The 16864-nt window shown below is 40.4% G+C and overlaps 1 protein-coding gene across 3 annotated transcripts in view; it reads right to left on the bottom strand.

Annotated features, from left to right (window-relative positions):
- stox2b (storkhead box 2b) overlaps positions 1-16864 on the bottom strand; it is a 65520-nt gene that overhangs the window by 36852 nt on the left and 11804 nt on the right. Inside the window, exons 1-2 of one of the 3 annotated variants that reach the window (XM_053237148.1) lie at positions 4083-8362; positions 2635-3976 (exon numbers count right to left, since the gene is read on the bottom strand). The exons of 1 other annotated variant lie outside the window; for it this stretch is intronic. In XM_053237148.1, coding sequence (XP_053093123.1) covers positions 2635-2812 — 178 coding nt within the window. In that variant the 5' untranslated portion in view covers positions 2813-3976; positions 4083-8362. Of the gene's footprint in view, positions 1-2634; positions 8363-16864 lie in introns of those variants that run through there. One more of the 3 variants, XM_026919308.3, reaches the window with a different exon arrangement.

Raw genomic sequence — 16864 nt, 5'->3', positions numbered from 1 at the left:
ACCCATCCTCTTCTGGATGACACTGGACAGTGGGATTATAACTAATTACTCTTCTGCAACTGTATACTATAAAGTCAGACAGCGCAGGGTGTGTTGAAAGGATGCTCAGTATGAGCATCCGAGTCTTTTATTTTTACAGCTGCAGTTTTTTAGGTACATGTCTACAGGATCCAAGTGAAGTCATGTGCTGAAAGACAGGTAAGTCTTGGGCATAAACTGCTCTGGTAAGTGCAATCTTAGGGAATGTTTAGAGACTAAAGATCTGGAGGTGTAGTGAGCCCTAAAGTTCTACAGCTTTGCAAGCTCCTGAAGAACTGCAGCTCTAGTGACTCTACAGATCTACAGTTCTGCAGACTTCTACACCTGATGCAGCTAACAAAGATCCTTAGAAACAATCTAACATTAGAAAGAGGTGTATTATATTAGAGCGGCAACCACGTTCTGTTGGGCTAGACCTTTAGAAATGAATTTGGGGATCCTGTCCTACAAAATTTGACAAGATAACAGTATAATCTTTTTAGACACTGGTCCTTGTCTGCACAAGGAATCCATAGTGAAAATAAAAGAAGCCATGAAAAATCAGGAAAGAGAAAAACTAAGAAAAAGTGGAATAATTACAGTGATAAGGCAAAGAACAGGATGGAGCTTAGCCTAGTCACAGCTTGCATGCTACCCCAAATCCTGAACTGTTGATCTCACAACAATGCTGCTGATTGTGTGGTCACTGCTTAATACAACTAGAGCCAGGAACCTCTTGGCATGGAGCACAGCAAAAGTCACAATCCGTACACTTACTCGACCAGCAACATCACCACAGGACCGTGTGAGCAAATTCTGACAGATTTAATACGCTAAAGTTATGCCATTAGCAAGAACTCAATGTTTGCATGGTTTTATTTGAATAGCTATGAAAGAATAGCAACTCTGTTTCTCTTTGGGTTGACCATTATTATTTCACCTCATACAGAAGTTATATGAAAACATCAGGGCCTTATACAAATGCTTGCTTTAGAACAAAATTGGCCTCAATCCCCACTCCCTTCATTTTTATTGCAAGTAAGGATGAAAAGTTATTGTTTTTAAAGCAAGTATACAGGATTATGAACTCTAAATTCTCATACATCTGTAAATCAGAAAGTGTCTTACTAAAATTTACCTTACTAAACTGTACCTAACGGGTCAACAGGAACAGTCCCAGTTCTGTTTCCCCCAGTCATTTACTCTCATGCTAGGCCTTTGTAATCCAAATCATACTCATTTTCCCTAATGGCCACATCATTTAACCTCTCACCCTCAAAGTTGCTAGGAAACATGAAGAGTCATTGAACCAATGTGAACTTGGCAGCTCGGGCTGTGCATCCATTCAGCAGTTTTCTCTCTGCTGAATGTGCTCTCTGAAGCTGAAAACCCTTCAGCTCTCCTTCCCTATGCTTAAGTAAACTGATCTCTAGCTGTTCTCATGCTGCCATGCATATATTTGAGCCGGACATCTACTTCTTTGGTTGCCAAATACTGAGCCACAATTCACTTTCCGCTGACACTGGGCACAAGTCAGGAGAAACAAACAAATTTCCGGGTCCAGTGTGTGGTACATCGGAGAGGGGACACCATAGGACACTTCTGGCTCCAAGTTTTAACTTCAAGCTGAACCCAAGCAGAGGGCTGTCAACTTTATTGATGCCCCCTGCATCATGCAAATCAAGCAGGGATTAAATATTAACACCCATCCTTTTCTAAAGCTCTTATTAGCAGGAAAGGGAATGTAATAATAATATTTTCTGCACCTGCAGGAAACTTGTGCTTGTGCATAATGTGAGTACATGGATCTGGGTTGTGTCTGTGGGTGTTAAATTAAGGCTAGCAGGTCCTGGAGGTTAGAAAAGTTTTCTGGTTAAGATAAGGCCACAAGGTTCAACCAGAGAACTATGTCAATTTATACTGAATTGCTCACAATGCAGCTGTCATCTTTATTTAGAGTACATGATCATTAAAGGGATTGCATCAATACATTATAAATTACCCTTTACTAATGCCCAACAGAAAACCTCCTGACAACCTGTTGCACCATCTTATATCTAGTGCAGACAGAACACTCAAATGCCCATCAATGTGCATAGACCATTAAAACCATGCTTCTGAGCAAGCAAAAACTTAGCTTGTCTATGCAAATTGACTCAAGACATTCTGTTTGTCCCATCTCATACAGCAAATGTTTAAATGGCCTCCATCATTTATAATGCCTCACCAGCAAATGGTGCAACCGAGGGAAGGACTACAGACTCCTAAAAGTAGGTGACCTGTATCTCATGTAGCCTTGAAAGGCATGCTTTAAGCAGAACACCACTAGCGACTAAATCTCCTAATGCCAAATCAACTACAGTTTACTCTCTAAACATAAGAACATTTCCAGTATGGAATACTGATCCCTGGCTTATCCAGCAAAATAAACAGATAGTATGAGGAACACGTATTTAGTGCGTATTTAGTGGATTAGGTCAGCAATGCTACAGCCTGATATATACATCTTGGAGAACATCACATTCATTAATTCATGAGGCTTGTTGCATTGCCTTACAGACACACAACCTGGAAGAGGAAGTAATGTGCATCATATGGCATCATAAGCAGACCCACCTGTAGGCATGTATATCCGGGGCGAATGGGAGACGGAGTGGTTAATGAAGGGCTTAGGGTAGTGTTTATAGAGCCGGTAGTCCTTCTCACTGCGGGAGCGGGTGCGTTCCGAGGCCCGGTCGGAGAAGTCCGAACTGGGCCAGGCCCTGCGTAGAGTGGTACTGCGTGTTTTCTTCATGGCTGCTCACCCCCACCTCCTGATTTCCAAACCTCACATCTACACTCCCCACATGGCTAGCCTCAACAGAAGTGATGCTTTAGCTCTCTCCCTTCGCTCTGGTGCCACATGCAGGGTGGTACATTCAAACTGCTCAAATCTGAACAATCCTCAAAGAGCAAATTTTCCTTGTCTTCTGGTTAAGCATTAATTCCAGAAAGACATATCCAGCTGCTCACTACCCTCTAGATTTCTAATCCAGGCTTAGAGTTACAGCTTCACATGCATGGGGAGGCATGCACACATTTACACACACACACACACACACACACACTCTCCAGCGAGGAGGTGTGTAGGAGAATCAGTGGGGATAAATGAAGGGACCAGGGAGGGAGGGAGGGAGGGAGGGGGTGGTCTTGCTTGGTTTAGGGGTTGCAGGGGGTGCAGGAGGAGCTGAATGTCTGCAGCGTGAGAGAACTCTCAGTTCAAACAATAGCTTAATTCAGCAAAGCTACGCTCCACTCGCAGAGCACAGCCAACACAAAAGGTTCCACTAAAAACAAATTAGACTTAAAAAAAAAAAACAGGGCGCTACTGAGGAGGCCAGCAGCAGCCTTCAATTCAACACTAACGTTCCTTCAGTCATTTTAGCCAATACAAATTATCTCAGAAAAAATGTAGCAAAGAGTCAGCATGATATCTTCTTGCACTCCGAGAGGGAAAACTGAATCTCTTCAGTCAGACATTTCAGTGATCTGATACATTACATTCTTGCAGGAAAGGCTACACCAGAAGATGCAGAGAAAGCCGCCCATGAGCCGAAGCACTGGTGACAGAAAGATAAACACTGCTACATGCACATGTGGCTTTCTAAACGTGGACGGGGCTGGAGACACAGCCGGGTGAAATCAATTCCAAAGCAGTACACACACCCACACATGCTCTCTTGTCTTCTCGTTCTCCAGGCTGTCTCATCTGTTTCGGCGCCGCACTCATTCCTACCAACTTCAGCACACACACACACACACACACACACACACACACACCACTGTTTAGTATGTTTTTGTGTGGGAGATTTAGATGCCTTTCAGAGGAGCTGTCTCGTGTCAGACTTGTTGATCTAGTCAGGCAGTGCTTCTCAAAGTGCTGCACCTCCAGGGTCCCACTGCTGGCTTGATGCCTAGCCTATAGGAGCACAGAGCTTTATTTACACACACATGGCCTGTCAGTATGCAGCTACTGACAGCTTGACTGTTTCAAAAACTGGGAGGAGAGAGTGAAGAAGATAAACCTTCTCTGACGCTATGAAAGACAGAGAGGACGCATCAAGCTCCCGTGCCATCCACTGCTAGTTTCCCCTTTTGTTCTTTTCTCCCGACTCCCTCTTTGCTCTTTAAGGGGTTGTCCATAATTCCCAGCAGTTTCCTTTGGTCTGAAAGCCAGCTGCTGTACACAAAGTTCCTCTGGAATGCAATTAAAGAGATCCGAACACGAAATGGAAGCGGGAATGGCGTTATGGGGTGCGGAGAGTAGTGAGAACACCGTATAGAGCGCTTGCTTTCTCTCTCTTTGGCTTTCCTCTCGCACTCCCTCCCTCCCTGTCTCACTAGAGTGGAGCGCATTCGTGCAGCTGCTCGAGCCCTCACAGCCAATCACTCTCTGACAGCAGCCTATCGGCTTAGAGCGACGGAGAGCAAGAGGGGGAAGGGGAAAACACTACTCTCCCCTCTTCAGCCACACAAATATCCAAACCCATGCTGAATTATTTACTCAGGGATATGCCAAGATAACAGAACACAGTGGCAGAAAAAGACCTATATAACGAACAATATTTATTTGGCTACACTTAATCTTTGGTTACCTGGCCTCATGAGAATATGACCTCTTTTCATATCAGGATGACTCCTAAACAAATGTATAGATTTCACAAGTTAGAGTGAGATGAATGGGAAGCATGGAGTGTATGCGGTCGATTGAAAACGCCAGTATTTTGTGATGAATTACTATTTTATGGATGTAATTTTCATAAGATGTCTGTGTGAGGTTTTCTGAAATGGACTGCCATATAAATCTGTGGTTATTAAGTAACTCTACTGGACCAGAAACTTTCCCTCTCTCTTTCCTGCAGCTTGCCATTAATCATGTAGAATACTTGCTTATTCTGACCAGTTGGCTGAGCAGCAATGAACTAATGTTTTTCCAGTAAGCCATGTGTCAAAGGTCATCAGTCTATAATAAAGCATACCTCCTCCATCCTTCCAATCTTTGGGTCCACTCTGCAGTCTCAATTCAGCAGAATCACATCTTTAATTCCAGCAAGTTCTTGAGAACCATTTCCAGAGAAGCCTCAGAAAGGCGACAGACCATGAGCAGCCATGGGACAGATGGACTATACCAAGGTATGTCTAAAGAATTTAAAGCGACACTTTCAACAATTAACACCACAGGTATCTTGCCTCTAAGAAAGTGTCGATGTCAAGATAAGAAAACAAACCTGATACATATTAGTCACATGAATTAGTCTTGACCAAGAATAGGTACTGCATCAGAGTTTGGGAAGTAGAAGATTGGGATCTGAAGCTTCCCAGATGGTAGGTGGGTAGGTGTTGCATTTCAGTGCCTTGTAATGGATCCACACACAATCCCGGAAGAGAAAAATCTGCACTAGCTCAATGTCATTCACCTTAAGCTTCCTTGGCACTTCAGTGCTGTGTTGAGTCTTCACCTAGTGGGATTCTAAGCTGAACTTGCTTACTATTTTATAAAAGAATGGACTAATTATGAAAGAAAATAAGGATGTGGAAATATTGTAATTAACTGCTTGCCAAGTATAATTTAACATTCTGTTCTTGACTGTACCCTTGCCATATTGGTATGGCCACAGGTCTTAGTATGCCCATTAGACCATTCATCCTCTTTGACCAATAAATGTTCTACATTGAATGGTGCCTGCCATCAGTTCAATAGCATGACTGGAACATCCCCGCAAATCCCTGCAGGTATTTCATGCCTTGCAACCACAAGAAGTTTATACTCTATGTGCTCCAGAGGCATGTTTCTCTTATTCCTGTCTTATTCATGCATGGGACACCCATAAATGCTGCACTGCGCAGTTCTTTCCTGGCCCTTTTGAGGAACCTCCCCTTGCTATGCCTCATGTTTCTGTGTGGGTTATGTCATGGCCCAAAGTGATGAAAGGAATGCAGACAAGGGGCTGGCAAGCCAGTGCAAACTGACAACAATGGGTGCCACCCAATCAAAGATGAGATATGTATGACCCAAGAATGCAAGTGTTTCAAGTCAGAAGTTGCAATGACAGCATTAGTGTTGGGGAAGTTATAAGGTCACAGCTTTAGTTGGACTGCATTTAGTCATTCATCTTGAAAGCTGGTCATCAGAAAGACCTGTTTGGACTCCTCTTACACCCCGTGAGCAACTGACTGCACTGCTAGTACACGCAGAACCAATGAACTAGAATCACCTTTGGTGTTTTTAGCAAAGGGGAAGTATGTTTGACATGCAAGTCATTTTCATCTAGCCAGTATATCTTATATGCTTTGAAGACTTGATCATTCCACCACTCAAATATCCTGTGCATTATAAGCCTTATATATTTAGACAGGGTCTGGTCACTCTCTTGGATTGAACTACACATTTTCAGACTGTTTTTTTCCCCCTCAATCAGGGAAACTCATAACACACATCCTACGTAGACCCCAGACCTCCTCCACGCTGTAGGAAAACGTGTTCTGAATTATCAACCCTTCCCCCATTTTCCATCTCTCTATCACCACAAGCACCCAGTCCAACCTCACTTTCACCACAGCATGCTGTACTAGACCACACTCCCCCTACATCCCCCACAACTCATTAATGCTATAGAGCCGCACATGGCAAAAAATGTGTCAAGCTATATGACCTACTGAATCCCAGAGCCTCTAGAACTCACTGAGAAACTCACCAAAACTTCTAGAAGACCAGAATCACACTTTATGTTGCTAAACAAACCAACGGATGACCTCATATTATCAGTGTTAGTGTAAGAATTAGCGTGTCAAACCTGAGATAGAGCAGAGTTTCTTTTTTATCAATGCTAACTCAAACATTTTTGCAGTGTAAAAATTAGCATGACATCTGAATGTGAACAAGTAACAGGAACTCATGTGTTAAGTTTGTGGAACAGATTAATAATAATCAAAATATGTAATGTGCGTTTCGAACAAACAACGTTGCTTTGGAAAACTTGCTCTGAAAAAAGAGGTTCTTCAAGGGTTCTTCAAGAATCTTCTGAAAGATTAAAAAAATTATTTGCTGCTTGAAAACTTCTTTTCACCTCAAAATGATTCTCCTATGATGATGAGTCCTAAATGACAGCTGCATTCTGTTTCAGTAGCCATCATTTAAACATACACCCTTAGTGTTCCTCAAGAGTTCCTGGCTCCCTAAAGTGTCTGTCTTTCAAAGGGAATCACTCCGCTGTTGGGTTCTACATTAGACCCTTCTCCAAAGGGACAAACCTAAGAACCATTTAGGGTGCTAAATGGAACCCTAAGAGTCTAGCCTTTTAGGCCTATATAACTGTACATTTGCAGAATCTGAACGAGGATCTTGGCAGAACCATGGTATTAGTAATAATGTTTTAAGTGAAATGCTTTTTATTGGGGCTGTATTTGGAAACTATTCAGAAAGATTTTTTTCGCAGGGTTCTGCAATACATAGAAATCTTAAAATCTTGCCCAGAGGGACAAAACAAAGGACATGGTGCCTTATTTTTAGTGATTGTAGTTCACCGATCACAGATCTCGCAGGTTCAATAAGCAGGTTGCAGGTTTGTTATTGTGGTTGTCCCTGGAAGCAAATAAATTATAATTATATAACCCAAGCAAACTGTTACAACTGTGAAAACTGTACATAAATAAAAACAAATATCTTTCTGTGGCTTCAATGCACAGAGTTTAAAAATAAACTTTAATAAATCAAATAATTGAAAATGATATTTCCACACTCAACCTTAAAGTGTAGAATCCAAACATGTCATTTCAGCTCTAGAAATTATAGAAAAGAAGGTATATTTGTGAGACACCACATGCCCTCTGTGGTTAATAATATGCTATTGCCAGTGAGGTCAGACATCCGGTCCCTTTCTGCTCTAGCCCACTTTCTGCAAACAGGAGACAGTTATGGCTCTTAAGCAAACAAATACACATCTCACCAAAACCTCAGCCAAACCACAACTCTGTGGTCTCATTCCAAAGCCTAAAACCATGCCTAAGGGTCATGCATGACTTGGTCTCGTACCTGCGTGAACTCTGGGGTTTAAATGTTACAATTTATTTTACGAGACTGCAGAGACGGTGGATTAATGGTGTGTCTGAACGTATTGAAGATTCATGGGTTAAACATAAATGGAAGGCACACAGTGTAATATTGTTTAACGCAATCATAATGTAATTAGTCATTAGAAAGGGGAATAATTGCAATTTGTTGTATTTTGTACATGAAGCAGTTAATTAATTCATCATACATTACGATATGCAGTTGAGCTCAAAAGTTTACATCCCCCTTTCAGAATCTGAAAATGTTTATTATTTTACCAAAATAAGAAGGATCATACAAAATGCATGTTATTGTTTATTTAGTGCTGACCTGAATAAGATATTTCACATAAAAGATGTTTACATATAGTCCACAAGAGAAAATAATAGCTGAATTTATAAAAATGACCCCGTTCAAAAGTTTACATCCCCTTGATTCTTAATACTGTGTTGTTACCTGAATGATCCACAGCTGTGTTTTTTTGTTTACTGATAGTTGTTCCTGAGTCCCTTGTTTGTCCTGAACAGTTAAACTGCCTGCTGTTCTTCAGAAAAATCCTTCAGGTCCCACAAATTCTTTGGTTTTCCAGCATTTTTGTGTATTTGAACCCTTTCCAACAATGACTGTATGATTTTGAGATCCATCTTTTCACACTGAGGACAACTGAGGGACTCATATGCAACTATTACAGAGGGTTCAAATGCAGAAGGAGTTGGGGGGTGAAAACTTTTTGAATTTGAAGATCAGGGTAAATTTAACTTATTTTGTCTTCTGGGAAACATGTAACTATCTGTAGCCTCTGAAGGGCAGTACTAAATGAAAAAATACGATATATAGGCAAAATAAGAAAAATGTACACATCTCCATTCTGTTCAAAAGTTTTCACCCCCCAGCTCTTAATGCATGGTTTTTCATTCTGGAGCATCAGTGAGCGTTTGAACCTTCTGTAATAGTTGCATATGAGTCCCTCAGTTGTCCTCAGTGTGAAAAGATGGATCTCAAAATCATACAGTTATTATCTTCTCTTGTGGACTATATATAAACATCTTTTATGTGAAATATCTTATTCAGGTCAGCACTAAATAAACAATAACATGCATTTTGTATGATCCCTCTTATATTGGTAAAATAATAAACATTTTGCAGATTCTGAAAGGGTTATGTAAACTTTTGACCTCAACTGTATGTCTAATATATGATATATGAAAAGATTTATGATAAATAGAGATGCTTCCAAAGTTTCTGAAATAAATAAGCTTAAACAGTAACATGCATGCAATTCACCACCATCACCACTACCATGGGAGGAGAAAAAAAAAAAACACATTAGCTTTAATCTAACTTCCATATGATACACTGGATACATTAAGTCAAGGTGTAGACCCACCTCTTAGACATTACGACACTGTTGTTTCATTCTCGAGGCATAAAGTTCAAATCCTCCTTGGATAATGGAATGCAGGAATCGACTGAACGGTCTGCGTCTGGCTTGGTGCCATTTCCCTAAATGCGGTCTTTGTAGGGGAAATGACGACTATTGCTTTTCTCTTACCCTCTAAAAACCACACACACCCATACACATTTCTACCACGTCTCATTTGTTTTTGTTACATTTTTTGTATAAATTATATCTATAACCTGTCTTACATTGTAGTAATGAAATGAAAGTTAGCAACTTGGCTGAAGGCTCTGAACTCCACTTCTTTCAGGAAAGCTTCTTTCCTGATGTATACCAAGTTACATGTCATTATGATATACATATCAATTTCCTTCATAAACCCTATAATTCACACTTACTAGAGTGCATCACAACCGTGGCAGGTTGTTGGTGCCAGATGGGCTGGTTTAAGTATTTCGGAAACTGCTTAACTCCTGGGATTTTCACACAAAAACAGGCTCTAGAGTTTACACAAAATGGTGTTAAAAACAAACAAACAAAAAAAAGTTCTGTGGGTTGATGAGAGAGGTCTGAGGAGAATGGCCAGATTGGTTTGAGTCAACAGGAAGGCTACAATAACTCAAATAAGGACTCTTTACAACCGTGGTGAGCAGAAAAGCATCTCAGAATGCACAACACGTTGAAACTTAAGGCAGAAGACAATGTTGCGTTCCAATCTTGTCAGCCAAGCACAACAAACTGAGGCTACAGTGGACACAGTCTCCCCAGTTGAACCGGTTAGCTGAAGAACTGGAAAATGTTACCTGGTCTTTTTCCAATCTTCAGCTGTCCACTTTCGGGTGGTTTTATGTTTGATTTTACACTGAAAAATGACCTTTTTTATATCAGCACAGTATTTTCTCTGTTAAACAATAAAGAAATGATTTTTCAACAAAAGCTCTCTTGAGAGTTTGCACAGTGAAGTCCATCATACAAAGAGTAGATTTGATACAAAAACATTTGTAAGAATATCAGTAATCAGCTGGCGAAGAGTGATTGCGACATCTATTGTCGGGCATGACCTGTAGTGTCTCGCCTTACAAACGTACAAGGTGCAAAGTAGATGCTTCAAAAATCAAATGATACAAACAGCTCTAATAATATACCCAATGGATCATCCTATAAATGCCACAATATTTCCAACAAAGGTTCACTACTACAAAAACTGACATCAAGTTCATGGCTCAAAGGAATCTGACAATAACATCAAACCCAATGAAAGGTTAAAATGAGGCCATGCTCAAAAAGGCACCTCTGTCAGACACAAACTTTTCCATCTATAAATGAATACCTGCCTGGCTGTGTGTCTTTTCGATTTCATCACATCTAAACAGCACAGACATATTTCACCCGAAAACGTTGACATTAGGAGATCAGTGGTTGGCATGTTGCTGAACTCTCTTCGAACTCTTCAGCTGAATTTATGCAAGTAGGTCGTATGTGCCGGGGAGATAAGTTTCACTTGCAGTTGCCTGCTGCTCAAGATGGAGTTGTGCTCTCCGACGCTTCATTAGAGAGCTCTGTGCTAGCATTTCAAACACAATCCATCATATGGAGAGGACTGAAACCCAAGCAATTAGGAAGGACACCCCTCTGTTCCTCAAAGACACTGAGGAACGACTATAAAGCCGTATCTCTATTACTCATGCCTGAGGAATGGTGGCTGTGTCTTTGTCGAACTTGGCTCCTCCAATCGCTATGATATTCTGGCTTTGAGTTTGTGTTCTTGGACTGAACTGCCAAAAACATCCCACTGTACTGCAAATTCATTGCTTAGCTGGTGGGAAAAGTGTGTTGAGTCTCTTTGAGGGCTTTATTTGCTGATAATGATTTTGAAATGAACACGGTGCTGACAGCATTGTGGGTAATATTATTATAAAGCAGGGCCTTAATCAGAACATCAAGCATTTATAAAGGCAAAAAGACCTCTGAAACTTAAAATTACAGCCTGTCTAGGGCATTAAAATCCATCCCATCAGCCCACACAGCATCTAATGATCCTCAGCTAGGGTTACGGACAGCTCGATATCTCTACCGTTTTCATCGTGTACTCCTCTCACCGCTGAGCCGTATGTGGGTACTGGCACGCTTCCCGGCAAGGAAACGTCACGATTTGAGCAATATAATATGCGAGTAATTTATTCCCGGCCTGCGAGGCTGTGTTCCCATCATGGGCAGATTTAAGAGTCCCCACTCTGCTGTAAGTCAGGTGCGGACAGACTGGAAGTGGGCACTCTCCGCTCAGCTGTGTGTAATTTGGAAACACATTACTGTGACTGAATGGTGTGACTTTAAAAGAAAACAAAGCTCAGTCAGTACCAATTTAAAACAACACATTCCTGCTTTTTTTCTTCATAGAAATGTGTTATACACATGTGCAAATGCTCAGGATTCGTGAACTCATTTTAAACTTTTCTTTAAAGTGTCCTGGTCTGGGAAATATCACAAAGAGAAATGTAGGTCTTCGTTAGGAAACTGACAGGACTAAAATTCTGAGTAGGAGCATCTGTTTTCCTAGTAGAGGTAAGAGAAAGTCAGTATTCCATGTTTGGACACGTCTACTGCACACGTGAAAGAGTGAAATCTCCGGTAGAAAACTGGCAGCACAACTTAACACAATCACAGCTTTAATCACGTACAATACACTGCTCAGCAGGCTCAGAAACTGATTGCTGCTGTGGGGGTGGACGGGTTAAGGAGTGCCAGGAATAACTCAATATCTGTGAAGAGTCCACATATGGCCTAGGTTTTATATAACCAGTGATTAGATCATTGTCAATGTCATCATAATCAACATTACTGAGAACTGTGCCTTGTACACCTTAGCCTAGCCAACCCAAGAGGATCAATCGCAAAGTATCTTCCCACATTTCCCAGGTCATTACTCGGCCATGGCTTCCATAGTGCTATGACTTGGTTTGCACTAGTTCTTGGTTTGCCCAGTGCTATATCTTGGTTTGCTCAGCGCTAGGTCTTGGTGTGTCAAGGCCCAGACAGTTGAAGGTAAATTTAGAGAACCTTACAATTTCCTTCAGAAGCCTCCTATGGACATTACAATTAACCAACTATACGAAAATTACAGTTTAAGATTGTCTCAAATGCTGAATGCACTCCACACAGTTTTAGCCCTGATTTCCCCATCACAGAATAAATTTTGGGGCTCTGCGAGGCTAATGCTTTGGATAAAATCTGCAGCCAAATATGCAAACGTAAACTTGTGGTTTGCTTACTGGCGAGAGGCATCTTTCCTCCAAAAGGTTTCTTCCCAATGTGAAAGAGTGTCAACTACATACAATCTGGCCACTTTCATCAGGTCAATACCACATTGCCTATAATCACAATGAAGTTTATGTATGGTAATGTATGTAGTATTTTAATAGTATTCTAATTTCACAGCACTTTTGAGACCATTTTTATCGATAAACAAAAGCACAAAATGCAGAACAGTAAGCCATGTGTGTGTGACTCCAGCTGATTAAGCAGCGCATTGATACACATAACCAATAGAGGTGAAAAGCTATAGGCCTATACTGCAGAGTGCAACTATGACCCAAGGGTTCCAGATTTACACAGAGGGAAAAAATTAACCTTAAATAAGTCTCTTAGTGCTGGTGTTTAAAAGTGTTTAAATAGAAACTGTCAAATTCAGTCGCTAATTCAGAAAGAAATTCAAGAGCTAATTGTACGATAAGGCCCAAGCAGGATAGCACTGACTTTATATTAAAAACCATACATTTAAAAACTGTTTTTGGACCAGTGAGCTAAGACCACACATCATAACTCAAGGTGTTGCTGGCCTTTGGCAATGAAGCTGCCATGACCATTTTTGAGTGTTAGCTCAAGCTTCAAGTTTCAGACCTTTTTTTTATTTTCTCTTTTGCTTTAAATGCAATTCCTTACTCCAGGTGGGTATGTTAACTGCATTTGTAGAAGCCCACCCACAAGAGGCAACCCTATCACTGAGTAAGTCTCCAAGCCTGCCAGAATATACATTAAGCCAAGAACGCTGGCACGAGAATGTTATGCTAGGTTCTGTTTCCCCAGAGACGCATTGATTTCATTAAAACCTCATGAATTAATTTGTTCTCACTGTAAATAAATCCACTGAGACAGATTTCTGGTAGAGCCTTGTCAAATGCATTGAATTACCTTATGTTTTATGCTTCATGCTGTAAACTGGAGGTTTTCCAGTGCGTGCAGTGTTGTAGCAAATCTCAGTATACATGCCACTGATTGACTGGACGCGTGAATCAATTGAGATCAATAACGAAAGTAGGTCAAACATGGATTTTTCCACTCTCCCAGCTTGACTTTGTGTGCTAATATGAAAACCTTCCAAATGAAATGCTTCTTAGCTGATTTAAAGCTCCAGGCAGCAAATACTTTTGGCTAACAATACTATTAAACAACTCCAACCACTACCATATAAACATTTTGAGAGAAGAATACAGAGTGTGTACACATCATAACCTCAGTTAGTAAACTTGGAACTGTTCCTATAGAGGCTATAATCATGTTTTTCAATTTCCTGACAAGGGATTTCAAGTTTTCTGCAAGCAGACCATTATGCTGTCCATTTTAAATCGCTCAACGACTTCTGTCAAATTCATCAACGTATTGTTCCAACAGACTTTCACAAGAGGCAACAATGACCCCATTTAATACATCTTGTATCTGGACTATATAACGATTTTAACCACATGCATTTACACAGGAAGTTAAATTTGTCTATGGTTGGCCAGATTAAAATCTGATTAATCCATGGTAATATGCAAAATAAATGCATCACTTTGAAACACCAACTCCCAGTGTTCTTTGACAACCAAAATCCCTTCCAATAGGTGATGTAGCACTCGTCTTATTTATAAAGCAACAAAAATGACGGACAACAATGGAAGTTGGTGTTCAAATTTAATGAGTTGATTTGCATATTAACACGGAAACAGCTATCAGATTTTCAATGTCATGTGGCTAGTCTCCATCCAGATATAATCCTGATACTCAAGACACACAAACTGACAGAATGTAAATGTCATTACTGACATTCTTCACACTGTCTTAAACCAACACCCTGACTGTTGATTCCTGAAACAGTACTCAAGCAGCAGTGGCTCAGTGAATAGGATTTCCAACTAGTAAAGCCAAAAAGCCACTGCTGGACTCTTGAGAAGGACTCTTAACTTTTAATATTGCCCATCTCCTCTTCTATTCCTTACATGTCATGCCACTGACTAACAGGACAACTGGATTGCGCTAGATCAATAATGAAAATAGGTTATACATATAGTTGTTACAACAGCCACAATGAAATGGTCTGTGTTAAATGTGTTGAGACAGCATGAATGCTGTTTTAAAGCTCCACAGTGATCCTAAGCTACACAGTCAGCTACAGGCAGCAATGTTTAAGCTATCAGCTGGTTTCAATTGCAACAGATGTTTTCAAATAACAAAAATACTCATCAACCCCAACCACTAACATATACAGTGTATGTACCATGACCTCAGTTAGTAAACTTGGAGCTATTCCTGTAGAGGCTGTATCTCTTGTCTTGCTCATAAGCTTGGTGTACTAATATACTTCAGTAGGCATCACTAAGGTTCTTCACACTCCAACAGATATCCTGACAGCAAGGAAACTTTTTTGAGTTTCCTTTTATCTTTTTAATAGTCACTTACTTTTTCAGCCACTAGTGACTCTGTTGAAGTCCTCCTTAGGAGGAGAGTTCACATGGTTTATTAAATTCCCATCGGAAAACTTTCTGCTAGAAGGAAATTATTTTCATCTCAATGTAGAAAAAGCCTGTTTAATAGTTTACCATAGATGCCGATGAAGATAAGTCAAAACACAAGTCAGTTTCTGCGACTTTTAAACTAAATCAGGCTTAAAATTATTTAAATGTTGCAGATTATGTAGACATGGGAAGAACATGGGACAAATTCCACACAATCAGTAAATGTCTCAGGTGGTTACACACTGCACCACTGCGCCACAGAAAACAATTTCTGTGAACATCTACTGAAAAAAAAATTTAAAGAATAGCTTTTTGGGGCCCACCTGCAAAACTTCACTTCTGTCAGAAGTTAATTTAAGAAAATTAGAGTTCACCCATAATTTTAAAGCATGGACACATGCTGTTACTTGTGGTGGGGGCAGAGCTTATAGTAATGTAGACCTTCTGCAGGACTGCGTAAGCTCAGATGATGTTGATTAATTATCCGACCAATGGAGAGAATCATTTTGAACTCAACAAGAAGGAGCTAATTCAAGACCAATCTGGACTCCAGGTTCAGAAGGTAAGAATAAATGATCAAAAGAGGGCACATTCGTCTTGTATTCCTCATATTTAACTGGATAATGGGATTGCCTGAGATCAGTAATGAAAACAGGTCAAACATAACGATTTGTCCTTCTGTCAATGGGCTTCGATTGCTGCTGTGAGTTTAAATGAAAAATGTACTATGCAACTCTTTATGGTAAACCAGTACAGTTTGAATGCTGGCTTAATGTTGCTTCTAACACTCCAGTTAGAGAAACTTTCAGCTGTCTGCTGACTTTTAATGCAACATTTAAGAGTCCTTTGGATTACAGTGATACTAAACAAGCCCAACCACAGATATATACAGTGTAACCACATACCATGACGTCAAGTAGTAAACTTGGAGCTGTTCCTGTAGCAGCCATAAGGTTTTTCCAGTTGTTGACATGGTTTTGATTTGAAATGGTATACAATTTTTTATTCAATCTGACACTTCATGTAAGCGTGGTGCACCAACAGCCTTCAAGAAACAACAAGCAGCATAGACTCCTAGATGTCTCACAGTTCTCATAGTCTGTCACTTCTTCACCCACTTGCTGATGTTCTCTTAATAAGCAGTGTGTCCTTGATCCATCAGACTGCTTTGTTTTTAGGCCACTGAGTTAGCAAGAAACTATTTTAATCTAAATAACTCACATAACTCAGCAAACTAATTTGAGACCACCCTTTTAACAGGTTCAAGGACCAAGAGCAAAATATCCAGCATATCAGTATTCTCACTAGTGTCAGGGGAAGCCAAAGAAGACCATTCATAATGACTGTTTTCATAATGCCATGTGACCAATCAGGGAATTTTTTTCCTAATTTTATCCCACATGGTTATGTCCAGCCACACAGTCTTTCTGGAAAACAGTCACTGACCACATATGACACTGTTTGATTTATAACATCCTAGTTATTCCAATCATTTGGTATACTTCATGACTTCTCAGTCATCGACCTTCCACCCTAACATACCATGTAATACTGTTACATGCTGTATTAAATGCTGGCAAGGATACT

Source organism: Pangasianodon hypophthalmus, chromosome 9 (assembly GCF_027358585.1).
Source record: "Pangasianodon hypophthalmus isolate fPanHyp1 chromosome 9, fPanHyp1.pri, whole genome shotgun sequence".
NCBI lineage: Eukaryota > Metazoa > Chordata > Actinopteri > Siluriformes > Pangasiidae > Pangasianodon > Pangasianodon hypophthalmus.
The sequence above is the reverse complement of the archived record's forward strand: the minus strand, read 5'-3'. Positions and strand labels throughout refer to the sequence as shown.